The sequence below is a fragment of the Vulpes vulpes genome, chromosome 1 (genome assembly GCF_048418805.1).
Source record: "Vulpes vulpes isolate BD-2025 chromosome 1, VulVul3, whole genome shotgun sequence".
Classification (NCBI taxonomy): Eukaryota; Metazoa; Chordata; class Mammalia; order Carnivora; family Canidae; genus Vulpes; species Vulpes vulpes.
Window position 1 is genome coordinate 130089569 of NC_132780.1, and position 24993 is coordinate 130114561.

At 56.4% G+C, this 24993-nt stretch overlaps 3 protein-coding genes across 13 annotated transcripts; 1 reads left to right on the plus strand and 2 right to left on the minus strand.

Annotated features, from left to right (window-relative positions):
- The first annotated feature begins 242 nt into the window (after nt 1-242).
- Nucleotides 243-3933, plus strand: SAPCD1 (suppressor APC domain containing 1). 3 transcript variants are annotated; one of them, XM_025990476.2, is made up of 5 exons: nt 243-454; nt 692-832; nt 1320-1415; nt 1527-1616; nt 1707-3933. In XM_025990476.2, exons 1-5 carry the CDS (start codon nt 341-343, stop codon nt 1797-1799), a joined length of 534 nt encoding a protein of 177 aa, XP_025846261.1. In that variant the 5' UTR covers nt 243-340; the 3' UTR covers nt 1800-3933. The 3 variants fall into 3 exon arrangements, with proteins under 3 accessions (XP_025846261.1, XP_025846259.1, XP_025846260.1); XM_025990474.2 differs by having other exon boundaries at nt 243-832; XM_025990475.2 differs by having other exon boundaries at nt 1527-2102.
- On the minus strand, nt 1400-11027 carry VWA7 (von Willebrand factor A domain containing 7). 6 transcript variants are annotated; one of them, XM_025990469.2, is made up of 17 exons: nt 10722-11027; nt 10217-10462; nt 9673-9954; nt 9094-9190; nt 8390-8500; nt 7746-7941; nt 7458-7627; nt 6088-6200; nt 5734-5850; nt 5090-5275; nt 4463-4595; nt 4199-4351; nt 3997-4089; nt 3340-3641; nt 3124-3263; nt 2749-2923; nt 1400-2641 (listed from the first exon to the last, which is right to left on the minus strand). In XM_025990469.2, the coding sequence occupies exons 2-17, from the start codon at nt 10445-10447 to the stop codon at nt 2477-2479; spliced, it is 2664 nt and encodes an 887-aa protein (XP_025846254.2). In that variant the 5' UTR covers nt 10448-10462; nt 10722-11027; the 3' UTR covers nt 1400-2476. The 6 variants fall into 6 exon arrangements, with proteins under 6 accessions (XP_025846254.2, XP_025846256.2, XP_025846255.2 ...); XM_025990471.2 differs by having other exon boundaries at nt 3340-3536; nt 7458-7639; nt 10722-10980; XM_025990470.2 differs by having other exon boundaries at nt 3340-3545; nt 7458-7639; nt 10722-10980.
- Nucleotides 11028-11122: 95 nt separating this feature from the next.
- VARS1 (valyl-tRNA synthetase 1) lies at nt 11123-24236 on the minus strand. 4 transcript variants are annotated; one of them, XM_072728063.1, is made up of 30 exons: nt 24111-24236; nt 23354-23471; nt 22240-22374; nt 22002-22140; nt 21657-21781; nt 21487-21571; nt 21229-21329; nt 20973-21100; nt 17920-18084; nt 17648-17729; nt 17010-17129; nt 16802-16910; nt 16613-16707; nt 16280-16370; nt 15904-16028; nt 15717-15820; nt 15456-15614; nt 15246-15336; nt 15049-15154; nt 14890-14960; nt 14683-14808; nt 14299-14403; nt 14151-14219; nt 13986-14064; nt 13734-13861; nt 13201-13356; nt 12852-13058; nt 12669-12780; nt 12211-12536; nt 11123-11260 (listed from the first exon to the last, which is right to left on the minus strand). In XM_072728063.1, the coding sequence occupies exons 7-30, from the start codon at nt 21313-21315 to the stop codon at nt 11192-11194; spliced, it is 2910 nt and encodes a 969-aa protein (XP_072584164.1). In that variant the 5' UTR covers nt 21316-21329; nt 21487-21571; nt 21657-21781; nt 22002-22140; nt 22240-22374; nt 23354-23471; nt 24111-24236; the 3' UTR covers nt 11123-11191. The 4 variants fall into 4 exon arrangements, with proteins under 4 accessions (XP_072584164.1, XP_025846251.2, XP_025846248.2 ...); XM_025990466.2 differs by lacking the exon at nt 24111-24236 and adding an exon at nt 23945-24082 and having other exon boundaries at nt 23354-23775; XM_025990463.2 differs by lacking the exon at nt 24111-24236 and adding an exon at nt 23945-24082 and having other exon boundaries at nt 21487-21574; nt 23354-23775.
- Nucleotides 24237-24993: the final 757 nt, after the last annotated feature.

Below are 24993 nucleotides of genomic sequence, written 5' to 3' on the forward strand. Positions count from 1 at the left end.
GCCTCATGTTAGATTTAGAGATTACTAAAAAATCAACTTCAACATATACACATACACACACAATAACTATGCTGTAGGGAGACCCTTGGGTTCCACCCAGGGGGACTTCATGAGAACCAGCCACAGCTGTTTTAACAGACCCTACAAAAGCAGATGAGAAGGAAGAGATTATGCCCCAACAGAGATGATCTTTCCCCTTAAGTAGGAACACCCCAGCCTCAGACATGGCAGGAAAGGCTCTGAGAGGCTGAAAAACAAGGTAGGATGGGCACAGGAGGGAAGGGGAGGGCCCAGCCCTGCACGCCACTGGGCGTGGCTCCACTCTTCCCACTCCAGAGCCATGGGGAGCCAGGGTCCCAGTGGGCTGCCCCTCGTCTGTGCTCCCTACACAGTTATGCTGCTGCCACTTGGGACAAGCCGCCAGGACCCAGGGGCCCAGAGCTTCTTCCTCTGGGTGAGTATTAGTCCAGCAAGAGGCCCCAGAGAAGCCCACTGCCTAGATTGTCCCACATTTCCAGCCAATTTTGAGGGCCCCTGTCTTCCCCCCTGCTTCCCCTTGCCTTCCAGGTGCTCAGTGGTTAGTCTGGGCTCACACTCAGTGACCAGTGAACCCAACCAAGAGTTGAGAGGAAGTGCCACGGCTCAGAGCCCTGCTGTGGAGCAAGTCAGCCTCTGCTTCTTGCCTTCCCAGCTGCAGAGGATGCAGGCTCTGGAGAGGGAGCAGGATGCCCTGTGGCAGGGGCTGGAGCTGCTGGAGGATGGCCAGGCCTGGTTTGAGGGCCATTTGAGGGAGGCACAGCAACAGCAGCTGCATCTAGGGGCTCTTGGTGAGGTACGGGGCTGATGTGCGGTGTGGGGGAGCAGGGAGATGCAGACACGGCAGACACCACCATGGAAAGGCAAGAGTTAATGGGCAGGGATCATGAATTGGAAGCACTGTAATGACTGGATGCCACCAAGTGTTAGGTTGGTGTTCATTGTTGGGATTGGAGGACGCTGGTCTGCATTCCATTCAGAGGGACATGGTTAGGATCACTCCATTGAGATGGGGGAGTGGCCTGGATTATTCCAATGGATCAGGACTAGACAGGGAGGATCCATAAAAAATAAGGAAAAGGGTACTGTGCTGTTTGAGGGGGATGGAGGAACTGGATTGTTAAAGAGATGGGAGTGGAGAGTGGGGGATTTTTCCCACCTGCCTTGAGGGCTACTGAGATAAGGGAATCCCGATGGAGAAGAAATATGACCTGTGGTGTCAGAAGAGTAGCAGATGGACCTCAAGTTTTCACCATGTTGTCAGCCTCCAACTCCTCCTTTAGAATTTCCTAGCAGATTTACACTCAGAGCCTCATGGCCCCCAGTTAGCCCAGATTCAAAAGATGAACATGTGTTTGCGGAGTCTGGTTCAGGAGAAGGTGAGTTTATTGTTTTTGCTTAGATTTTTGGGAAGTGGGGGTAGAGAGGGGACCTAGGATCAACACTGGTTTAAGAGGAAAAAGTAAATCCCACCCACCCCTCCCTCCCAGTTCTCCTCACATCCCTTGAATAAGGCTGATTCCCATGCTGCCCAGGGCTGGAAGGGAAGGCCAAGGAAGCAGAACCTCTGGCAGCAACAGGTAGGCTGTAGGGGGTGGCCGGAGGGCGGAGCCTGGCCCCCTAGTGGAGCGGGGAGCACAGATGCCCACGGTTTCTCTCCTCTTTTCCAGGAGCTGTCCAGGCAGAAGGCAGGCATTCAGCCAAAAGGGGAGACCGTCCAGCTTGGCTGTTCCAAGATGCGGGGGGGCCCAACCCGTGTGTAAAGGCTCCTCTGGGTTTCCTCATTTGGTGAGGTGGGGTGGGGAGGCCGGGGCCCGAGCCCCCAGTCTCCTTATTCTGCCTCTTGACCTAACAGATAAATGGCTCCAGGTGATGGGCCAACTGAAGTCCAAACATCTTGGTGTAAAGTTTCTTCTCAGCAACTGAAAACTTCCATTTCATCTTTCCTCTCCCTGATATGATATCCATAAATGATCTCTCTTTGGAATCTCTCTCTAGGGCAGATATGTTTACTGAAACTGTCCTTCAAATTTAAATACAAAAATAAAATAGGAGCTTCTTCAGAATTTCAAATGAGAACAATTCTATACATAAACCCCACTCCCAACCTTAGTTTCCTCCCCATACATCTTTCCTTTTCCTGAGCTTGGGAAAGCATGAATAAATAATGGAGTAAAGAGATGCTATGGAGAAATAGGAACCAACTTTCTCCAAAAAGGAGTATTTGCTTTGGTTCCCACCTGAGTTAGAGAAAGTGTACTATGGGAGAATCCATGGCCCTCTATCTCAATCTCACTAAGGAAGAGAGGGACAAGTGCATGAGAAGGAAAACCTTCATCCCATCTGGGAGAGGTGGGGGCCAGAGGCCCATGTCACCCTCTCAGCAATGGGATAAGATTGAAAATAGCACTGGAGACCTGTTCCTCTAGGGGTTGTAGTGTTACCAGGAGGCCAAGCCTAGCAGGAGCAGCACTCCTCCAACTGTGCCCCACCAGCAGTTGCCTACCCGCCCTCCTCTAGCCCTTCCCCGAGTCACCAAAGTGGACACAGAGCTGGTCGAGTGGAGGATGGGGCCAGATGAGTGGGCAGTGGCAGCCAGTGGGTCCTGGGGAGAAGGGGAGAGAGGCTGTCAGGCTGTCTCTACCCAAATTAAGCCCACAACACCCTCCCCTTACCCTGCCTGGCCTGCGATGGGAAGTGGGGGTACCTCACCTGCGAGGCCGGAGCCAGCACCAGGAGCCAGAGGAAGGCGTGGGTCGGGGGCACTAGGCTGCCTTCTCGACCTGTCGCAGTCACAGTCACCATTACCACGGAGTCTGGGGCGGCTGAGTCTGGGACCTCCAACCACAGGTGGCCCCACACAGACTCATTCGGTTCCAGGCGAACCCTGTTGAGTGGACACACAGTGGGCTGAAGGCCCAGGCTCTGAAGAGCTGAGAGCCGAGGGTCTCAGGCCAGGTGAGAATCTGAATGCCCTTGGGAGGAGGCCGTGTAGGTGGGGCTTAAAGCACCAGGCCACCATGCGAGGGGGCGCAGGAGGGACCAAAAGGTGGGCCAGAACTGAGCAGGAGGGTTCGGGGGTTGTACCTGGAGAGGTTGAAGGTGAGAGGGAACCTGGGGTTGACAGATGTCCTAAGGTCCAGATCCTGAGGGCCTGAGAAGCTGGCGATATGGAGGCTAAGTGGGGCCTTGCTGCCGGGGGCCAGGGACCCTGGGGAGCTGCTGAGCTGCAGAGGAGGGCGGGTTAGGGGAGAGCTGCTGCAGCTCCCTCTGGCCCCACCCGCACCTTCCTCTGCATCTCACCTCCAGAAGGACTGGGACTACGGTACAGGGCTGGGAGGCCGCTCGGTGCAGGCCATGCCCCTCTCCATCCTGGCCAATCAACTCCAGCGAGAAGGGGCCCGTGGTGGACAGAAGTGCGGGTGGCAGTGAGGCGGCCAGGAGACCTCGCTCCCGTGGTCCCATGGGTTCCAGGGGCACCCGGCCCCGCTCAGCCCCTTCTGGAATCCCTCGAAGGACGACATGGGAGAAATGCGACTGAAGATCTCTGGAGTCACCTCTGAAACCCAGCCCTGTCACCTCTACCAGCAGCTGGGTCTGGAGGCCTGGGACAGGGGGTGGGAGGGGAGGATGATGGTCCACAGGAGACTCGGACATGGGGAGAAAAGGATGAATGGCTTTGAAAACAGGGGTTACCCCTGGGAGTATGGATGGAGAAAGGGTGCTACCTCTGAGTGACATTGTTGGGCAGGGTGAAGAAAGATTCTGGGATGCCTGAAATGTTCTAAATTGTGAACTGAGGGAGGAATGGTTACATGGGTGCATTATGAAATCCAGCTGTTTACTTCAATTAGTACACTTCTGTATATGTAAGCCGTAACTCAATAAAAAGTTAAATAGAGAATTTCATAGCTAGATAGATGGGATAATGGGAAAGTAGGGGTGGGGGGACAGATGTACCTGCTACTGGCTGAGCCAGGGGGTAGAGGCCAGGGTGGGGGCCTTCATCCATGGGAATTCCAAAGTAGAAGAGGAAGTCCAGGGCTGTCTGGGCTGAGGAGGGCCAAGGCAATCAGAGACCTTGCCAAAACAAATGTCACTGACAGTGCTCTCTGAGCTCTGCAGCCTTGTCCTCCTTTCCCAGGAACATCTCCCTCCTTACCTTGCACCCTCACCCGGGGCATGCCCTCCGCTATGACCTGGATCTCCCAGGTCCCTGGCTGTGGGGGGTCATTCATGGTAACTATCCAGAACTGCCCAAAGCGGCGCGTGTGACCTAGAGGCCCTTCGCCTTCCTCCTGGCCCTGGGAGACTCCTGATGGCAGTGGGAGAGCAAGATTGGCACATGAGATGATTCCTGTCCCTTAGTAGTTCACCCTTCACTCTCCATCCTTCCCTCTGCCTCAAGTCACACTCATGGATGTACCTGCCGGGCTCCTGATCCAGAAGCTGCTGACCTCCCCATGGATCCGAACTGTGACCCTCTGGAGCAGCGCATCCACACTGAAGCCAAGTGGCCTCCCAGACACCACAACAGGAGGTTCCAGGGGGAGGGTAACCTTGAGGGATGTGCAGAACCAAAGAATGAAGGAGAAGATAAGGCAGTGAACACAGATAAGGCAAAGAACAAAGACAGGAGAAAGGTGGAGACAGAAAGAAACGAAGTCACACGTGAAGGGCTACGGTGAAAGAGAGGAGCACAGGATGAGGGATGAAGTTACAGTAAATGACAAAGTTGAGGCAAGGGATTAAGGGTGAGGCAATCGCTTCTTGTCCCTCCTTACAAGATGGCAGGACTTCCTGTGGTAGCCCCGAGGACAGATTCCTGGAGGCCAAGGTTGGGGGACAGGGGGCAGTACTACTACCGAAGGAGCAATGTGGAAGGTGGGGGGCCATGGATCTCAGAGGGAGAGAAACTTCCTTTCCCACCCTTCTAACTGCTGAGGCAACACAGCTGTGTTAAGCCACTAACCTAGGAGAAAGAGAAAGGCCATGTCGCCCATGCCCTTAGTTCTCAGCTGGAAGCATTAGTCCCTCTGGCCGCCATACTCACCAGGTCTGCCATGCTGTCCCCAACAATGGCCGCCACATCCTGAATGTGCTGGTCTTTGGTGAAGATGACCTCTCCTCCTGAGGCCAGGGCCACGGCTTCATATGGCTCAAAACGCAGAGGAGACAAGACCTCACGCCGAGCTCGGCCCTGAACCCTCAGTGGGTCTTCAGTCACGAGGAATGTCACCTGTGCCCAAAAGAGAGGCCAGTACTTGAGTACTCCCAGTGCCGTCTACTATCAGAATTGGGGGTCTCCTGTGCCCAAGTGCACTATGGAGCTGATGACTAATGGTAAGGTCTCTGTCAGCCTCTGACTCTACGGCAGGGTCTCCCAGTGATACAGCCCCTAGGCCTTCACTTAGTAGTTGCTTTTCCCTTGTAACTGTCACCCTATGTCACCCACATAGTGGATTATTAGCAACTAGATCTCCAGTTCTTTGAGTGGTTTGTTGGAGACAGATTCAAATATGAATTCAGATCAGACAAGGGATCTGGAAACGTTATGCTCATTGTCTTCTTGTCCCACCCCTTGCCAAAGTTGGTTCAGCCACCAGAGCGTGGCGTGATCCTCATTATGAGGTGGTTGTCATGGGCTTCCCCGTATCCCTGGGCAGTTGATGCTGCGTCTCCCATCAGTGTGCTCACTCTGCAGCGCCGCTCCTGAGTCAGGGATTCCACCCGGTTGGTGAGGACGGCATCCTTGGGGGAGGCATCAGTGAAGACAAAGATGTCTGAGAGGGGAGGTGTGTGCAGCAGAGCCAGCTGGCAGAAAGGGAAAGCACTGGTATTAAAAATGGCAGCAGCGGCAGGGGGACAGGTAGAATCAGGGGGGACAGAATTGAAGGAAACATGACCCTGGAATCCTGGAGGGAAGCTAGGGGCACTAGGCTCTGAAGGAGGGGAGGGAGGTGCAGGTCCCAGGAAGGCTCCAGTTCCCCTTGGTGGCGGGATCTGGAAAGGAAGGAAGAAGGGGAGGGGCAGAGGGTGGGGGAGGCAGACCTCTAGGGCTGACAGGCACATCTCAGGCTCATCTCCACCCCCCAAGGCATGGAGCTCATTGAGTTGTTGCCAGAAGCTGTCAGGGTCACTGGTTGTAAAGACAGGGCCAAATCCTGGGGAGGGAGAAAGGAAGCAAGTGAGGAGAGGGATCCCCTCATCCCCGCCTAGGCCTACCTCCCCAGTCAAGAGGCCTGCTATGCTCCAGGGGCGAATGACTATTGAAACAACAGTATTCCCTTATACTTATATGCACAGGGCAGGGCAGGGCAGAGGCTAGTGACCTTTGGGGGGAAAGTGGACCTCATTTCCAGAGCAAAATGGCAGCATCTCCTGTGGTCCTGAATGGACCTTTACAGGGTAGGTGTGTAGGTATAAAAAGTACCTGGGGCCTCAGTTCCTCACCAGAAAAGCCAGAAAAATAATAGTACTTACCTCGGGGTGTCATTAGAACTAAATGAGTTGATTTTGTGAATCTTAGAATGTGCATTGATCCATAAGACATACTAAAATTTTAATTATTCAAAGCTTCATCAAATATGTGTTAAGCTCCTCTTAAATGCCAGCTATTAGATTTATACAGGTAAATAGGATGCAACACCAACCCCTAGGGAACTCTCAGTTTTGTTTTTTGTTTTTTTTTTAAGATTTTTACTTATTTATTCATGAGAGACAGAGAGAGAGAGAGAGAGAGAGAGAGGCAGAGACACAGGCAGAGGGAGAAGCAGGCTCCACGCAGGGAGCCCTATGCGGGACTCGATCCCGAGACTCCAGGCTCATGCCCTGGGCCAAAGGCAGGCACCAAACCGCTGAGCCACCCAGGGATCCCTAATTCTCAGTCTTAAAGGTATTTTATTTGATGGTCATTTCAACCATAGGAGATAGACATGATAAGACAAGTACTGACCCATTCTATGGATGATGAAATTGAGGCAAAAAAAGGTGAAATGATCAGCCTAAGGATGCACAGTGACTGGTCGACCCAGGTCAGGGCGTCTGACTTCCAGCCCAACAGGGAAGGAAATAAACTATAACTAGCTTCACAGGAGCCTGCACCCACCAACCCCCCATCTTCATCCCAATCTCTGTCTACAGGAAGCGGCGAGAATTGAGAATGGCTGATTAGCGTGGAGGCAGAGGACCCTGCCTAAGCACAGATCATGATTAACCTCATAAGGAAAGTGCTACCACTTTGGAAACACCAGAAGTGCCGATTGTTTCCAATATGCACACAGGTGCCAGTGAAGACTCAACCACAGGAAGTGTCACCATTTTGTTAAGGAAGTGGAACCATGAGGCCCATTTTTCCACCAGTGGCATTCACCCCTCACCCTGGACTTCTTTCCTTCCACTCTGCTCACCAGACCAGTTACCTGGGTCATGGAAAGGTACCAGGATGTAGTGGGCAGGCTCCATGGGGCTGCCCCTTCTTTGTTCCACAATGTGGCGAGCCTGGATTTTGGCAGCACTGATCTCCTCACCCATACTGCCCGTGGTGTCCAGGACAAAGCTCAGGCTGGAGGCTGGGCTGATATCCAGCAGCCTGGGGAGCAAGCTGGAGATATGGTGAAGGGTCTGTCCATTTGCCCCCAAACCCTGTTTTCTCAGCTCCCCCAAGAGCGCCTACCCATTCGGGAGCACATCTCACAGAGGCCACTCACCTAGAGAAACCCCTGTCTCCCAGGCGGCTTCTCAGGAGGCTGAAGGCCTGGATGGAGGCCAGAAGGGCCAGTTTTGCAGCCTGGAGGTGAAGCATGTGGTGGGGAGAGAAGCCCGGGGATGTGCTGTCCTTGTTGATGCCCCCCCGTGGTGGCTGGGAGCTGCTCCGGTCAAAACGGCCCCCATGGCTACATTTCCCTGGGTTGAGGAAAGACAGTTGGAGGGAGGATGTAAAAAAACCACTGCCTCCTAAGAAAACGAGGCCCTTTTCTGAGCTGGCCTGACCTTTCACTCTTTAGCAAAGGATCAGCAAGAAAGATGACATTTTGTGGAGGCCAAATCTGGAGGAAATCTGGAGGGGTCCATCATCATGGTGTACGATGGATCCCCTCATCTCTCTGGTCAGTCCCCAAAAGCTGCTGTGGGATAATGGGGAAGTCCTCCCAGCTGAGTGAGCAGCTCTTCCCCACCTGACCTTCATGGCCACCTCAGCAGGCCTCCATCCACCCACCCCATTCCTGACATCCTCGCCTTCTTCCAGGAGCTGATGCCACAGGAAGTGGGACAAGGGCCTGCAGTTCTGAGATCCCTATGGAAAGGCTCAGGGGAAAGGCTGTGACTTTCTCCCCTTACTTCCGCCTGGTACCTGGAGGTTTGGAGGGATGAGATCCAAAGTAGCCGGACGTGAGGAGCATCAAGTCCAGTAAATTCCCGGGGCAGCTCAACTCCTCACAATCAGAGCAGGTAGGATCGCCCACTGGAAGGGAGGACAGGAACCTAGAGCCCACGGTTCTGCCACCACTGGTCTTTAGCCCCGTCCACCCGAACTTGGGCTTACCCCCAGCTGCCCAAAGCATATGGGCACGCTTCTAGGCTTTCTGAGCAAACACCTGGAGGTGGTCTGGTGATGAGACCAAGTATTTGGGACAGGGACTGTGCTAGGAAACCAAGAAGCATGCGGACCGGTACTGCAGGGACTGAGCCCTCTGAGCCGAGGACAGGAGGCGAACTTGTAACGGACAGGAGGCAGCTTCCGGTCATAGTTCAGGTGGAAAGAAGAGACGACTATGACGGATAGTCCTGGTTGCTCCATCCCATGTTGGGGGAAGGAAGGCACATGAAAGAGAACTCGAGGTCTGTTGACCTTGGTCCTGGCTCTGTCCCCCCGGGTGACCGTGGGGAGGCTATCTAGCTGACCTGGCCTTTGCCTGAGCTGGGTGACCTCACAGGTCATTCCAGAGAAGAAGCAATGGCACATCCTATGTGACCTGAGGATGTGACACAGTGACTGGGTGGGCTGCCAGGACGTGGCTCTATGGGTTCCCCCCAAGCCCCGGGTCATGGCCATACCTCGTGCCAGGCTCTGGAGCTCCTGCCTCGGCCAGAGGAGGTGAGGGTGCGGCTCCTGCCGCCCCAGTTCCACCCAGTTGCTGTGACTGTAGAAATCCTGTGGGGAGGAAGGGAGATGAAGCACTGTCGTCATGATCTCCAGCCCTTACTCCCACTCCTTTGAGTCCCTCATCTGGAAAGCCTCCTCTTACCACCCCTTCCCCCTCCCTGCTGCTGTCAGATAACCCAAGTGCCCTCCACACCCTCTGCCCATTGCCCAGAACAGAGCTTTCCCCATGTGGGAGACTCCTAGTGTTTCCTCTCTTCGCACTCAGAGCCCACCCAAAGGCCCTCCAGTGGCCTACAGGGCCCACCACAGACACCACGTCTCCCTCTCACCTCCTCTGGCTTCTCCGCAGCCACAGGAAGTGCTGCCAACTTGGAGGTGGGGAGCTGGGGACCAGCCTCAGGGCATTGGCAAGCAGCACCCCCATCCTTTCTTAAGTAGGGAGGCCTCAACCCGGGGGATGGGAAGACCCAAAGTGGAGACACCCACCTGCCCCCACCCCCCCGCCCCCGACCGGCTCATGCTGTTCTCACCTGCAAAGCATGAAGTGCAGCCCCAAGACGCCGGCGGGCCAGGGTGTGGTCCAGGGCTCTGGCTGCCACCAGGGCCTCCCGTAGAGCCCCGGCCAGGCGTGTGCGCCCCTGGCCCAGCCGTTCGGCATCGAAGTGCAGGTCAGGGTCGTTCTTGGATGTTGGCAGGAAGTCCTGGGCTGCGTTGGCACGAGACACCTCACCTAAGGCTGCTCGGAACCGCCGGGAAGAAAACCCAGGCCCAAAGTAGGCAGCAAAGAGGTCATCAGCAAGGAGGGTGCGGCCCTGGTGAGAGCAGGTTGGGAGGGCAGGGGCCCCTGGATTAGGCCACTGCCCATGTTTCCTCAGCCACCATCACTCGGGGTAAGCATGCAAGGAATTGAAGGTGTTGGTCCCTATGCGAGAGGGGCAGTTCTGGACCAGGCCTCTTGGGTATTGTTGCAGGGAGTAGAGGTGGGGAGGCATGGAAGAGAGGATGGCCCTCAGGAGGAGAAGTCCCAGGGAGTTGGGGAATCCTGCTGGGATGGGAGGACCCAGGGATGCTCACCAGGAAGTCCTCAAGATGCAGCGGGGGCCGGCCTGGGGGCGGCTGCTCCAGGAATAGCTGCAGGGTGACATTGAGTGCCGCCTCCTCAGTCAGGTCCTGGTGGGTGACGGAGCCAGGGGCAGCCAGGAGGCTCCAGACGTTGGGGAAGAAGGAAGATGCGGGGTGCAGCAGTTGCAGCAGCAGCAGCAGGGAGGTGCTCAAATGGGAGAGGGGCACGTCTGTAGGAAGCATGGCTGCCACATGCACCTGCCGGACAGAAGGCTCTCGGGAGTAGGAAGCAGCTGCGAGTCCAGGGCAGGCCCAGCTGTGTCTCCAGGGGCACCTGCTCTGCCTCAGGCCCCAGATGGGTCCCAGCCTGCCTTCCCTGCCCTCTCCCCTCGGGTGTCAACCGGAGGCCATAGAGGTACAGACACCTGCAGGAGAGGGACTGAGGCTCCTCCCCTAGGATACCCCCCACCACACACCCAAGGGAAGGCTGAAACCCCTCTCTAGGCCTCTCCCCTACCTGGTGGCTGGGTCTCCGGCAGGGCCACTGGGGTGCGGTGTCACAGGGCACTTAGGTCAGAGTTATAATTAACCTAAGGAGGACTCAGTGGAGGGGGGTGGGGCAGGCCCAGGCAGGGGCACGGTGGTGCAGGATGGGCAGCCCCTGGCCCCTCTACTCCTGTCCACCCAATGCTGCGAGCGGCAGCTGGCACCAGGGCGGGCCTCCCTCAGCAGCAGCACAAAGGTGAATGGAGAAGAGCTGGGAGGAGGAAGGGAGTGAGCAACATGACTCAGACCTGGCTCAGTGCCAGAGGCAGATCCAGACAGAAGCACCTCCTGCCCACCCCGTGCCTCTAGCCTAGCCTGCGGCCCTTGGGGGTGCAGGCACCCAGCCCCAGTCACAAACAGACAAGACATGGGTTTTGTGGCAAAATATTTTATTGCTGCTACCCCATGGTGGACACTGGGGGTCATGAGGAGTCGGGTGTATCACAGCATCTTCTGGAATAGCACAATGGCCTCATCCACCTTCTTGAGCTCTGCTTCTATCTGTTGGAGCTGTGGGTGGGACAAGGAGAGGGGGTGGTGGGTGGTGAGGACCCAGGCCCAAAAGAGGAGACAAATGTCAGGAATGGGGCACACAAAAAGAAAAAAAAAAAAAAAAGGGAATGGGGGCACAGCCCAGAGTCACACAAGTGACCCACAATGCCCACGATGGCAGGGGGGTCCAGGTTGGAAAGATGGGTGAGGGCCATATACAGTGAGTATTCTGGGGACTGTGAGAGCATGGCCAGCCCATCCCCCACTCATTCTCATCAGCCTCCCCCATCAGCACCTGCCCTCCCTTCCAGCATCACTGGCCTCTCAGGTCTGGCCTTCTGCCAGTGTTCAGTCCCCAAACACAAAGGGACCTCAGAGGCCTTGTGCCCCAGCCAGTAGCCCCCGCCCCCAGGTGGACAGTAGGACACAGGGGTTAGGGACACAGGCTCCTACGCAGGCACTGGGTTTTCGTCTGTAAAATGGCAATGGCAATACCCATTGCCCTGAGCGGGCTTCCAGGCGAATGGATAGACAGAGCTCTGCTCAGCCACTACGGCTTCACAACTCAGCCTCCATTCGTTTCTCTCTGTGTCCATGTGGTTCACCCCACTGCTCCTCCCTGGAGATCCCAGGTGAGCCCGCTGGGCTTCCCGATTGTACTGGGCCCCGGACCAGCCCCTGGCATGTGGGATGGGGAGCGAGGGCTCTGGCGGGGAGGCAGGATACCTATTCTAGGTCTGCCTCCGTCCTCACGTTGCAGGTGTGACCCTGGGCTGTGCCCTGGCTCCTAGCTGTTCCTTGTGTAAGAGGAGGGATTACACGGACCCCACCAGTTCAGGAGGTCCGGGCTATCTGCTCCCTGGTCACTGCCCAGGGCTGGGTGGAGTGCAGCCACGGGACGGGGTCTGACGATGGAGGGAGCACATGGTGTGGGAAATGGAGAAGGGGTGCCCGCCCACACCACATACCTTGGCTCTGTCGGCCTCCTGGACTTCAAGGGGCACCTTGACAGGGTAGCCTGAGGCAGCGCGGCGCTCCCGCAGACGCTGTGCCTGCCGCTGTGCCTCGCTGTGCTTGGCCTGCAGCTTGCCCAGTTCCCGGGCCGGGTCCACCAGGCCCTGCAGCTGCAGGTGGACGGAGCAGCGGTCAGATGCCAGGGCCACAGCACAGCCCTGTGGTGCAGGAGCCCCCAGGGCCAGGACAGCCACCACACCCGCGCTGGCCAGCGCCTGCACGTAGGCCGACACTGCCGATGCCAGAATGCCTGTGGCCTCATCAGCCACTTCCAGGAAACCTGTGGGGAAGGGAGGAAGGTGAGAGATCTGGCCCCAAGGAGACAGGACATGAGGCAACCGCACAGGACGATGGTCCCAGAGTGGGCTGAGGGGAAAGGGGGACAAGGCAGGCGTGAGGATACGAGGCTCACAGTCAGGCCTGATCCGGGTCAGGTTGTAGTCTGCACGCAGGGAGCGCACAGCTCGTGTGATGCTTAGGGCCAGTTCCATGGCAGCTTCCGCCTCAGAGTCCTTCCAGGAGCACTGCAGGGTGGAGGAGTGTGAGGGAGGCTGGGGGGGCAGGCCAGAGGCCCCCTCCCAGCCATACCCCTTACCTCTGAGGGCTCCGGATAGGGGGTAACACAGAGACTAGGGGGTGCTTGTAGTGTCCGCCGGGGCAGCCTCTGGAACAGCTCCTCTGTCACAAAGGGCATGAAGGGTGACAGTAGCCGCAGGCCAACATCCAGGCAGGTGTAGAGGGTCTGGCGAGCACACTCGGCTACCACGTGGTCCATCCCATTCAGCACGGGCTTCAGGCACTCCTAGGGGACCGGGAAACATAGGCCTCAAGGACGTCTACCTCCAGCCCCCACTGTGCCTGTGAGGCTGGCTCTGGTCTCAGTGCCAACCACTGGCAAAGTGAGGCTCAGGGCTGTGCCGCCCCACGCCCACCCCGCTTCTCACCAGGTAGACATCACAGAGCTCATAGAGCCAGAAGCTGTACTGGGCGGTGGTGACAGCTGGGAAATCGTAGGCCTGGAAGCCTTGGTTGCTAAGCCTCACCGCTTCAGTCAGCCGGCTGCGGATCCAGCGGTCCACCAGGCTCTCGTGGCCTCCAGGCTTGGGAGGAAAGAGCCTATCAGCTGGGAGGTACCATACGCCTGGGGCAGGGAGGCAAAAGCCCAAGGCGGGGGTGGGCAGGAACCACGGGCAGCTCTACATCCCAGGAACCTGCCAGGTCTGAAGCCACCATGTGCCAAATACATGGAAGAGAAAGGACAGCACCCCCCCATCTCCTTGAGGGAGGACCCCAATGCCCCAGGCTTACACTGTAACTGTCTGTACCTGTGTCCATCTGTCCCTTCAGTTACATGAAGGATCCTCCAAAGCAGGGCCTGGGCCACCTGACTCAGTGGTCAGGATCCTGACACAGCACTGGCCATGCTTGTGGCTGCCTGTGCGGGTGCTGCCCACCTTGCCGCCTACCAGGCCCTCACCTCAGAGGTGGCTGAGGGCACAAAACCCTTTCCCAGGCCCCGGAGGGCAAACTTGGTGGCGTTCCAGAGCTTGTTGCAGAAGTGACGGTACCCCAATATCCGGTTCACATCCAGGTTAATGTCACGACCTGGGTGGGAGTGAAGGGTGAGTCCTCCCCATCTCCCTCCTGGCACGTGCCCAGGGTGTAGAAGGACAAGGGTGGGCCTCAGGGAAGGAGGAAGGACTTGGATGAGAGGTTTTGGAGGCCATACCCTGGGACGTGTAGGCACAGAGTCCAAACCGGAGGGCGTCAGTGCCACACTCGGGAATGCCTGCCGGAAAGTCTGCCTTCTGTAGGAAGGAGTCAACGGGGGGCGTCGTGAGGTGGCCGCACCCTCCTTGGCCCACCCTCTAGTCCCAGAGCCCAGCCTCAGTACCTGGCCATCTTTAGCCTTCTCCACCTCACTGGGGTCCAGGTTGCTGTTCAGTAACTGGTCATGGAGGCCCTGAGGGGGAGGTGGGAGTGGTCAGGAGTCGTGGCCACAGCCCATAGCCCTGCCAGGCCTGGCCCAGAGTGCAGCCCACCTGCAGGGAGACTCCATGGATGACGTCCAGGGGGTCGATAACATTGCCTAAAGACTTGCTCATCTTTCGGCCGTGGGCATCTCGCACAATGGCATGAAGATAGACCTGGCGAGGAAGAGCAGGGAGGGCCCGTGACAATGTGTCCCCTCACCCAGACACCAGTGCCTGCCCAGGGCCTGCATCTAGTCTGCCCCATTCTGAACCTCGGGGCTTCGGGGTCCCTACCAGCACACTCAGCACCTTTGTGGCCATCAGAGGCACTCCCTCCTCTGCAAAGCCAGGGCACAGAATCACTGTGAGGAGGCCCTGGCTGAGGCCCACCCACGGCTGCAGCTATGGCACGGGATGGGAGGGACTGTGGGGCGGGTTCGGCAGTCTTCACACCTCTCTGAAGGGCAGCTTGCCGGTGAGCTTCAGGCCAAGCATGACCATCCTGGCCACCCAGAAGAAAAGGATGTCATGGCCCGTCTCCAGCAGCGTCCCCGGGTAGAACACACTCAGATCTTCTGACTGGGGGCAGAGCAGGGCGTGACAGGGGGCCAAGCCCCGCCCCCCCTCACCCCATCCCAGGCTGGGCCTTCAGGAACATACTTGGTTGGGCCAGCCAAAGATGGAGAAGGGGAAGAGGCCAGAGGAGAACCAGGTGTCCAGTACATCCTCATCTGAGGGAGGCCAGAGGTCAGAGGTCAGAGTGGGTAGGGACAAGAATCAGAGCCTCAGCGCTGCCCTCCACCCTGAGCCTGCCCTTGCCTTGCTGGAGGCTGATCTTGTCAGAGGACACTCCAAACTCCTTGGCTGCCTTCTCCTGGGCCTCAGCCTTGCTGCGCCCGCTCACCCAGTACCGCTCGTCGGGGTCCTGCCACAGGTGGAGTGAGTGCCGAGGGGGCCCTCTGCCTCGGCCCCGACCCCTCCCACTGGCGAGGGTCTAGCTCTGGCTTGGTTCTCACCTCCCCCGGGGGCACAGCCGGGTCACTGACTGTGACAAAGTAGGCTGGGATGCGGTGACCCCACCACAGCTGCCGGGAGATGCACCAGTCCCTACAAGTGGTGGGGGAGGGGGCCGTGAGTCAAGGGGGTGTGGGGGGTGGGGGGTGAGGGGGTGTGCCCCGGACAGCCTTTTGGCCAACACCCACCCCACGTGGAAGGGCCCCACGCACCGGATGTTGTCCATCCAGGTGTGCCAAGTCCGCTGATGGGCCTCGGGCAGGATGCGGAGGTCTCCCCGCGTCACAGCGGCACTGGCGGCCTGGGCCATCTCCCCACAGCGCACGTACCACTGCGGCCGCAACAGAGGCTCTACCACATCCTTGGACCGGCTGCAGGACGCGTGGGTGGGGACATCAGGTGGCGAGCCCCCAAGGAGCTGTTCCATCCACCCCCACCCCACCCCCGCCACCCACCCCAGCCTCCAGCCTCACTTGCAAAGCGGCACTACCATGGGGTTGTCCTCAACACCCCGGAACAGCCCCTGCTCCTTCAGCGCTGCCAGCACCGCCTTCCTGGCCTCAAACCTGGGTAGGCCCTGGGTGGGAGACAGGCTCCATCACGGCCAGGCCCAGACACCTCAAGGTCTCTCAGCCACCACCCCAGCCCCGGCAGTCTTACCAGGAAAGGCGGGGGCACATTGATGAGGGCCCCTTGGGAGTCCATGATGGTGATGGCCTCCAGCCTGTGCCGCCGTCCGACCTCGTAGTCGTTCTGGTCATGGGCAGGGGTGATCTTCACCGCACCTGGGGTGTTCACAGGGGTGCCCGAGGCACGAGGGACTCAGTGGAGCGCCTCTCTCTACACACACCCCGTTTTGGTGAAAGATGTGGCTCCCTGACCAGCCTTATCTCCCACCTCTTTGGTACCGTCCCCTGAGACCTAGACCAAGTCCTGCTGGTCCAGGAAAAGCTTGTTTTCTTTTTCTTTGGGAAGGAAGATGAATGGAGTGCACCTTGTGGCCTCCCTCTCTCTCCCAGGACAGCCCCTTGCTCACCTGTGCCAAACTCCATGTCCACAAAATCGTCAAAGATGATCGGCAAGCTCCGAGACAAGAATGGGTGGATCACACTCCTCCCCTTCAGGTGCTGGGGACAGAGGGAGACATCAAACACTCCAGAAGGCCTGGGCCCAGCTCTCTCCTACCTGGGACCCTACTGTCCCTAACACAAAAACCATCTTCTGGGCCAGAAGGAAGTTGCAGAGGAGTTCCTAATCCAGTTTTCTCTCCTCAGCCACAGGGCTCAGTGTCCATCCCACCCTCATGCACAGTGTGGGAGCACCCTGCAACCAGCACCCCTCCCCAGCTGTGGGGAGCACCCTGCCACACCTGGTATCTAGGATCTTTGGGGTGCACAGCTACGGCCACGTCTCCCAGCATTGTTTCAATCCGAGTTGTTGCCACCACCACCTCCTCGTCACCATCTGGAGTGACACGCAGCCTTGTGATCTCAGCTCCGGCCCCTTCTCACCCCCTACCCCGCCCCACCCAGGACCCCTGGCACCCCTAGCCTCCTACCTGAGCCTTGGATCTTGTAAGCAAAGGAGACAAGGACCCCAAACTCCACCTTCTCCTTATAGCCAGGCACGGAGAGCAGAGTGCGACCGGTCAGCTCCTTCTTATCCACCTGTGAAGTGTGGATTAAAAGAGGTGGCCTAGGGGCTGGGGCTGGGGCTGGGGCTGGTGATGGAGAGGGCCTGGGGTGGGGGTGGGGGTGGGAGCACACCTCGATGTCGGAGATGGCGGAATTGAGGGTGCAGGACCAATTGACAAGGCGGGTACTGCGGTAGATGACTCCTTCCTCATGGAGCCGGACAAAGGCCTCTGTCACAGCTGCTGAGAGTTTCTGGGGAGCAGGGAGAGTCAGAGGGAGGCCTAGATGCCCAGGGATCCAGGCAGACTTGCCAAGGCAGCAGGATCTGGTGAGACCTGCGCTACCTGGAGTCCCACCACCCAGCACACAGACCCCTCTGAGGGCCGGAGGGAGTAAGTACTTTTCCTGAAGAGGAGAGAGAGCTGTGAGAGTGCAAAGGCACCCAACAAAGCCTAAGGCCTCTGGGGATGGCAGGGAAGCCACCTGGCCAGGACAGGGGCTGATGAGGAGAATCCTGGGAGTTTGGGCTCCACAGGAGAGTGAGGCCCATCATGGGCCACCAGGAAGAGTCTGAGCTCCAGGTAGGTAACAAAGGGCCGCGACAAGGGGCGAGAAGTGCTATTTGCAGCTGAGCCCTCCATGGTTCCCCATGGGTGCTGAGCTCCCCTCCTAGGGGAGGGCCACAGCACGGGTACTCTCGTCCGTGGGTCACTCGCTCTGGGGAGCTTCCCTCCCACCCATGCCCCAGGCCCGAGACCCCTCCTACTCACAGGGTCCATGGTGAAACAGGCTCGATTCCAGTCCAAGGAGCTCCCAAGCTTCTTCAGCTGGTGATAAATCCGGTCCCCTTTCCTGCAAGTGGACAGACAAGCCCAGATCAGCACTCTCAGGCCTGGGCTGGAGGGAGACATGAGGGCTGACGGGGCAATATGGGGGTCACTCATCCCTCTGACCCTCTCTCTCTGAGGATCTGGCCCTGCAGCCCAGGCCAGAAGCCACAGAGGGTCCCCTCTGGGCAGGGGACGGGGCGCTGCACACTCACTCCTCTTTCCATTTCCAGACCTCCCGGAGGAAGGCCTCTCGGCCCAGCTGGTGCCGGCTCAGGCCCTGCTCACGCCACAGTTTCTTCTCCACCACCACCTGGGTGGCAATGCCTGCGTGGTCACAGCCAGGGTTCCACAGGGTGGTCTCCCCGCGCATGCGGTGCCTGTGGGAAGAGCCAAGAGGATTGGAGGTGACTGGGCCATTGGCCCTGACAACAAAGGAAGAAGGGGCTCCTGTGCACAGAGTCAATGGACTCAGGAAAGAAAGAGGAGGTGGGGAGAGATCCTCCCAGCTCTGAAATTATAGTCAGGGAGAGAAGCACAAAGACAGCCAAGGAAATTTGACCAAAGAACAGAGAAGAAGCTCTCATCCAAACAATAAGTTACGGCATAAGAACAGAGTTACAGATTAAGAACACAAAAACAGTGTCTGGAAACATATCTGAGCAAATTCATATTTGTTGTAAATAGCATTTCCTATCAGTAGGGAAAGGACAACCTACTGAATAAATCTGTCTGGGACAATTAGCTAATTAGTTCCCTACTTCCCAATATTCATGAAGAAAAATTCTAGTCCAATCCATGAACTCAACACTACTAGAAATACATTAGAAAAAAAAATGACATACTTTTCAAAACTTGAAAGAAAAAGAGACAGAAGGAAGAAAAAAAAGCCCACAAATGAAAATGTTTGTAACTCTGAGGTAGAAGAGGCCTTCTTTAAGAAGACACAGAGATAAAGAACACTGGCAAACCAGAGCACCTGGGAGGCTCAGCCAATCAAGCAGCTGACTCTTGATTTCAGCTCAGGTCAGGATCTCAGGGTTGGGAGATGGAGCCCCGGGTCAGGGAGTCTGCTCGAGGATTCATTGTCTCCCTCTCCCCCTCTGCCCCTCCCCCGACCCCCACACACACTTAAGCTCTCTCTCTAAAATAAATAAAATGGATTTAAAAAAATAATACTGGCAAACCAGCTAGATCAAAATATAAAACAACAAAACCCCCAAGTAAAAAGCAAGTGCTAGACCATCTGGGGAGAAATGACTGGAAGCCAGTAATGTTTTAGGGAACTAATCAGAAAACGAATTAGAGAAATGAAGACAGTAGTATTGCAAGGCTTCGTCTGCCACGCATTGGTTCAAGTATGTGCAGTTGACGCTTAAGCTCTTTGTTGATGAGGCACATGAAGCATTAAATCCCAATGACCTTTACTGTGAACTTTTAGAAGAACTGGGCATTAAAGAAGTGGAGAGGAAATTATAGAAACACTGTATATCCATACATCACTTTCAAAAACTCATCAAACTATATCATATTCATTACTTTATGGGTCTGTTTATCCTCGCTACATTTAAATCTCCCTGGGGACAGGGACTAGAGCGACTCCATTCTCCTGCAGATAACAGATCCTCAGGAGTGTTGCTCATAAGTTGTACTGGACATAAACATCTTTTACGAATCCTAGTATTTGTTCGGTATTATTAAAGAAATAAGGCACAAGGAATTAAAGTTTCACTAAAAGCATTTCTTAAGGTTTATATAAAGTTGGCTAAAAAAAAAAAATATCAATAAAAGGTCATAGGTGTGCCTGGGTGGCTCAGTCAGTTAAGTGGCTGCCTTTGGCTCAGGTCATGATCCTAGATAGAGCCTGGGGCTCCCTGCTCAGTGGGAAGCCTGCTTCTCCCTTTCCCTCTGGCCCTGCACCTGCTTGTTCTCCCTCTCTCTCAAATAAATGTATAAATCTTTAAAAAATTACTTTTTTAAAGAAAATTATCATCTGGAATATTAGATTATATACTTGTTAACACTGCTAACACATCAGGGGGAGGAGCAAGTGCTAGAATAGGAAGAAACATTTATAATATACATAACAAACCAAAACATCAATATCCAGAATATTAAAGGATCTTCCACAAGCCAACTAAAGAAAAAAACTCGAATCAATAGAAAAACAAAGATAGGTACAGACGATTCATACACAAAGAAACCTGACTGGCCAAGAAACGTGAAAAGGTAATCACAAATAACAGAGGCATCATTTTTTTTGCCCTTCAGTTTGGCAAACAAACACTGATAATATCCAGGGTTGGAAAGGACATGGGGAAATGAATACCCTCACCCGCAATTCACGGAGGTATAAATTACTGAAGCTATTTGGAGACAACTTAATATAAGCATGCCCCTCCACCCTAGCAGTTTCAGTTCCTGGTAGTACACCAGAGAAATCTTCCACTTGCACTTTAGAGAGCACATACACGAATGTGCATTCTAGCCAGGTCTTCAAGAGAAAACAATTAGGAATGACCATTAATAGGAAAGTGACTCCTTTAAGGCATAGCCACACTATCGAACGCTAAGGAGCAATGAAAGAGAATGAAAAAATAAATAAATAAATAAATAAATAAATAAATAAATAAATAAATAAAATAAAATAAAATAAAATAAAATAAAATAAAAAATAAATAAAAAAAAGGAGAGAACAAAGTCAGTCTATGCATAAGAACAAGGAAACATCTCCAAAATAAACTACTAAGTGCAAAAAAATGTCATGGAGTAACGTGTTTGATGTTAAGTCTTTTATGTTAAAGGACAGAAAAAAGAAAAGCCCATCCAAATGAAAATTATAAACTACTGTGGATACACAAATTTTAAGTAAACAGACAAGAAAGACCTAGAATGACACACATAAAAGTGGCAGTAATGGCTAAATTTTGCAAGGGAGTAGGTCTACAGGGGCATAGTCAGAGACCTGAAGCTTTGCATTTCTTACAAAAATATATTTATGTTTGTTTAATTCAAAATAATGTTATTTTTCATAACAAGAGAAAGGAGACAAGAGCGTCTACTAGTGAGGGGTGCTGGTTGCTTGACTAGGGGAGGATGTGGATGATGGATCTGGGAAGTACGTGAGGAGAGGAGGAGCACCACCAGGGGGCAGAGCGGAGGTCCCATAAAGAAAAAAAGTGGACGGAGGGCTGGTCAGGGGACAGAAGGGAGGAGAGGAGTGAAGAGGCAAAGGAGAGGGAATGGGTGGAAGAGGGCAGGAGCTCACCATCGGGTCAGGGAGTCCTGGATGGCATTGGTGAGTGCGTGGCCCAGGTGCAGGGAGCCTGTCACATTGGGGGGTGGGATGCACATCATGAAGACTCCCCGGGGATTTGGTGCTGACACGCTGGAACGCTGATGGGGTAGGATGGGCACATGCTAAGGCCTCACATCACCTCCTGGCCCCCTCCCAGGCAGTGTGTCCTTCGGCCCTGTTGTCATCCTCCCATATCTCCCCTGGGCCTGGGCAGCAGAGCACTCACTCCATACTCGGGCTGGAAGAAGCCCTGCTGCTCCCACCATGGGTACCAGGCAGCTTCCACATACTGAGGGCTGTAGGAGTCGGGCATGGTGCCACTGACATCTGGGGAGAGACGGGGAGGGGACAGTGTCTGAGACTGGGAGCAGCTGGGGGGCTGTGCAAATCCTCCAAAGCCAAGTGGAAGCAAGGGCAGTGCAGGAAGGGACAATGCCAAAGACAGCAGCAGCTAAGGAGGGGGGTCCCTTCCCCCCTCTCATACCTTTCTTTTCCCCAGCTGGGGTTGGGAGGTCATATGTAATGACCCCAGGATCCCGTTTTCCCCTCTTCTCTGGTTTTGGTTTCTTCTGCTTGGGAGGGAAAAGATAAGAGGCAGGGAGGTCATCCACCCACTGGGGCACCAACCTTCTAGTTTTCCCCTTAGCTTCTCACCTCCGCTGGCGGTGGCTGCTGCTGTTGTGTCTTCTGCTTCTGCTGGAATTTCTCTAGCTTTTCCCGTTTCTTTGCCTCCTTTTTGAGTTGAGAGGCCGTCTTTGGGGGTGCAGGGACCTCAGGGCCTGGACAGAGGCACAGAAACGCCAGCTTAGCCCATTGGGGATCCTCTGTGAACCATACTACTGTTTCATTTGGGCCATTCCAGTGGCCCAAGGGCTCCCCATGCTGGCCTCCCCCCGCCCCTCCACCCTCAGGCTCCTTCCCTAGCGATTCTGTCAGGAACATGAGCCCCACAGAAGGCCCAGAGGAACGCCTCCCCTTCTCCTCCCTAACCCTCCTCACCTGGCTGTTGAGAGAGGAGTCTGGCCCCTGAGTACAGAACCACCTCTCCCAGCACTGCCCGGAATTCTGGCTGCTGGACACATGTGGTAAACCAGCGAGTCACATTACCCCAGATCCGGCGGGCAGAAGGGTCCAGGACCTGTGACGGTGAAAAGAAATAAAATATCCTTAATCACCTTAGAGTGAGGTCTGATGGGAGCTGCATGTCCCCATTCTTCTCCAGGCCCCTGTGACTCACGTAACGGAAAGGCAGGAGCAAGGCCGTGACAGCTGCCAGGTCAGCCAGTGTGGGGGCCTCCCCAGCCAGGTAGGTGTGCAGCCGAAGCCACTCTTCCAAGGGGCTCAGGGCCCTGCCCAGGGCCCCCAGGGCAGCCTATGGGGAAAGGGAAGGAGTAAGGGACTAGGCTTGGCCCACCTCATTTCCCCATCCCCTAACCCACTCAATCCACGAGTCCTTCCGCTCGCAAAAATCACCACCTCTGAGGCCAAATGGTCATAATAAAAATATTTCCATTTGTTCAACAGATACCTGCTGCACACTTACTATGTGTCACATGAATATGTTAAGCACCAGAAGTTAAAGACTGCATGAGGCAACACAGTTATTGCCTCCAGAGGTGTTTATTAAGCACCTACTACAGGCCAGGCCTTCTCTAAGGAATGTGGAGACAAGCAGACCCTGACAGTGTTTACACTTCAGCGGGGGAGACGATAAATGAACAAATATAGAGTACATCACCCTATTTTTCTCTGTAAGTGCTATGAGGAAAAACAAATCAGGCTGAGGGAGATGAGGCATTCCAGAGAGGGGCCCTCTATGGTAGGCGGTGTAAGTAGGACATGAGGGAGCAAGCCAGGGTGTAAACCAGGGATTCACTGCTTTCATTCATTCATTCATTCATTCATTCATTCATTCAAAGAATACTAACGATGTGCTCAAAACTGTGCAAGGAGGTGATGGTTCTGGAAGGACTCAACCGCCTCAACCTGCTAGCGCACTCTCTGCTCTCCCTGCCTTCTCCTCCATCCCCAGCACCCCGCCACTCCTCTCTCCCTCAACCCACTAGGCTGTAACCTCCACCTCCTCGAACTTGTCCTCCCAGACTCTAAAAGCCCGAGCACCAGTCGGCGCTCCGCACTGCTCTTCTCATCTCAGCGTGTTCCTCAACAAGAAAACTTCCACTTTCCAAGACGGAAGACCAAGGCTATTGAAGAGACCTGCCGCGGTTATCACTGCAGATGACCACCGGGGATCTGCTCAGCGTCTCTCCACGCCTGGCACGCGCCCTTCCGGGGCTCCTTACCCCTTCTCATCTTCTTCTTCTGCATTTCCCGTCCTCCGTCCCGCTCACCTGGGGGTCCTGGGCAGCGCTCCGGAGTCCCAAGGCGGGCAGCGCTGCTCCGCAGGCGGCCGGTATCAGCTCCGTGTCGGCGTAGCTGACCCACTGTTGGACCAGCACGGCGGCCCGGCTCCCCCCGGGGCCCCCCAGGCCCGCCGGCCACAGCAACTGGGCCACGGCGGTGGCCCCCCACACCCAGAGCCCCCCGGGCCCCTGCTCCAGGGCGGGCAGACGGGGTGGGGGGCAGGGGGTCCTGCTGGTCGGGGGCGGCTGGAGGCAGATGCGGGGGTGGGCTCCTCCCCAGCCCGGGCCCTCCCCGGCCTCCCCGTAGCGCGCGGCTATGAGGGCCCGGAGGCTGGGGAAGGCGTCGGGATGAGGGGAGACGTACAGGATGGACATGGGTACGCAGGGGTCCGAACGACGTGGAGGGAGACCTAGGGGCAGGGAGACGGGGCGGCTGAGCGACCCGAGGCGTCCTCCTGGGAGAACTAACGGGACCCCGCGGGGTCCCCCGGGGCCTGGCTCCCAGAGCGGGGTGGCCGTGGGAGCCGCCCCACAACGGCGCGTGCCCGGGGCTGCCCCTTGGGATCCGCGGGTACGTACTGGAGGAAGGCGGTCACGCCGAGCCGGACAGCCACCGTGCGGCGGGGTCGGCTCGGGGTGGAGCGGCCTGGCGGCCGGGGCCGAGGCGGCGGGCGGGCAGGGCCGGCGGGCGGCTGTCCGGGCGACCCCAGCTCCCTGCGACCGCCGCCGGGCCGCGCGCGCCCACGTGTCCCCCTTTGTGACAACGAGCGTTTCCGGGCCCGCGGGTCCTGGCGCGGGCGGCCGCGCTCCGCCTGCGCGGGGCGATGCCCGCCGACAACCCTCGCGGCCGCGCCGCCCGCCGCGCTCACGAGGGACGGCACGAGGGCGCGGGCGCGGGCGCAGGAGCGGGACGCGCCCCGGACCCGCTCCCGTCAGGCGCCACCGCGGGCAGCCCGCGCGGGTCCTCGAGCGGCGGGGCCGGGCCGGGAGGGACGGAGGGAGGGAGCGAGGGCGGCGCCCAGCGGGCAGCCCGGGAAGCGGCGGGCGGGCGGGCACTGGGGCGCCAGCCTCCTCCCGAAGCCTCTCCCGCCCCTGGAAGCAGGCGTCCCGCCTGTCGGCCCGTCAGCTCCCTTGGTGCTGAGAACTCATCTCTGGAGGAGACTCCTGTTTGCCAAATGAGCCGGCTAGTTCCCAGTCCTAACTCCGCTATAAAAATATGCCACTTGGGTACGCCTGGGTGGCTCAGCGGTTGAGCAGCTGCCTTTGGCTTGGGTCGTGATCCTGGAGTCCCGGATGGAGTCCCACATCCGGCTCCCTGCATGGAGCCTCTCTCTCGCTCTCTGATGAATAAATAAATCTTTAAATATATATATACCACTTGCATTGATCTGTTATATTCAAAAAGAGTGTAGTGATCTGGCTGGGTTCAGGAAGCAATCCAGCAGCAGCAAATGCACTTTGGTGTTTCATAAGATTAACTGTCAGGTGAACGGGGCAGAGATGGAAAGGCAGCAAGTTCTCCTTGTGGGTAGAGTGCAGGAAGACCACAGTAGGCAGGCCATACGGGTGGGGGAATGTTCAAGAAACCTGGTGTAGCCCAGGTGAGGTATTATGATTTACACCATGGA

Bases quoted from the DNA above. Each gene is read 5' to 3' on its own strand.
- SAPCD1 (XM_025990474.2), top strand. From the start codon at position 341: ATGGGGAGCCAGGGTCCCAGTGGGCTGCCCCTCGTCTGTGCTCCCTAC. The intron at 833-1,319 runs GTACGGGGCTGA...CTCCTCCTTTAG, and splicing joins ATCTAGGGGCTCTTGGTGAG to AATTTCCTAGCAGATTTACA. The intron at 1,416-1,526 runs GTGAGTTTATTG...CCTCCCTCCCAG, and splicing joins GGAGTCTGGTTCAGGAGAAG to TTCTCCTCACATCCCTTGAA.
- VWA7 (XM_025990468.2), bottom strand. From the start codon at position 10,447: ATGCTTCCTACAGACGTGCCCCTCTCCCATTTGAGCACCTCCCTGCTG. The intron at 4,596-5,089 runs GTGAGTATGGCG...ACATCCCTCAAG, and splicing joins GGGACAGCATGGCAGACCTG to GTTACCCTCCCCCTGGAACC. The intron at 2,924-3,123 runs GTACAACCCCCG...TCCACTCAACAG, and splicing joins CTCACCTTCAACCTCTCCAG to GGTTCGCCTGGAACCGAATG.
- VARS1 (XM_025990463.2), bottom strand. From the start codon at position 23,740: ATGTCCATCCTGTACGTCTCCCCTCATCCCGACGCCTTCCCCAGCCTC. The intron at 16,371-16,612 runs GTGTGGCAGGGT...CTCTGTCCCCAG, and splicing joins CCAAAGATCCTAGATACCAG to CACCTGAAGGGGAGGAGTGT. The intron at 16,029-16,279 runs GTGAGCAAGGGG...TGAACACCCCAG, and splicing joins GGACATGGAGTTTGGCACAG to GTGCGGTGAAGATCACCCCT.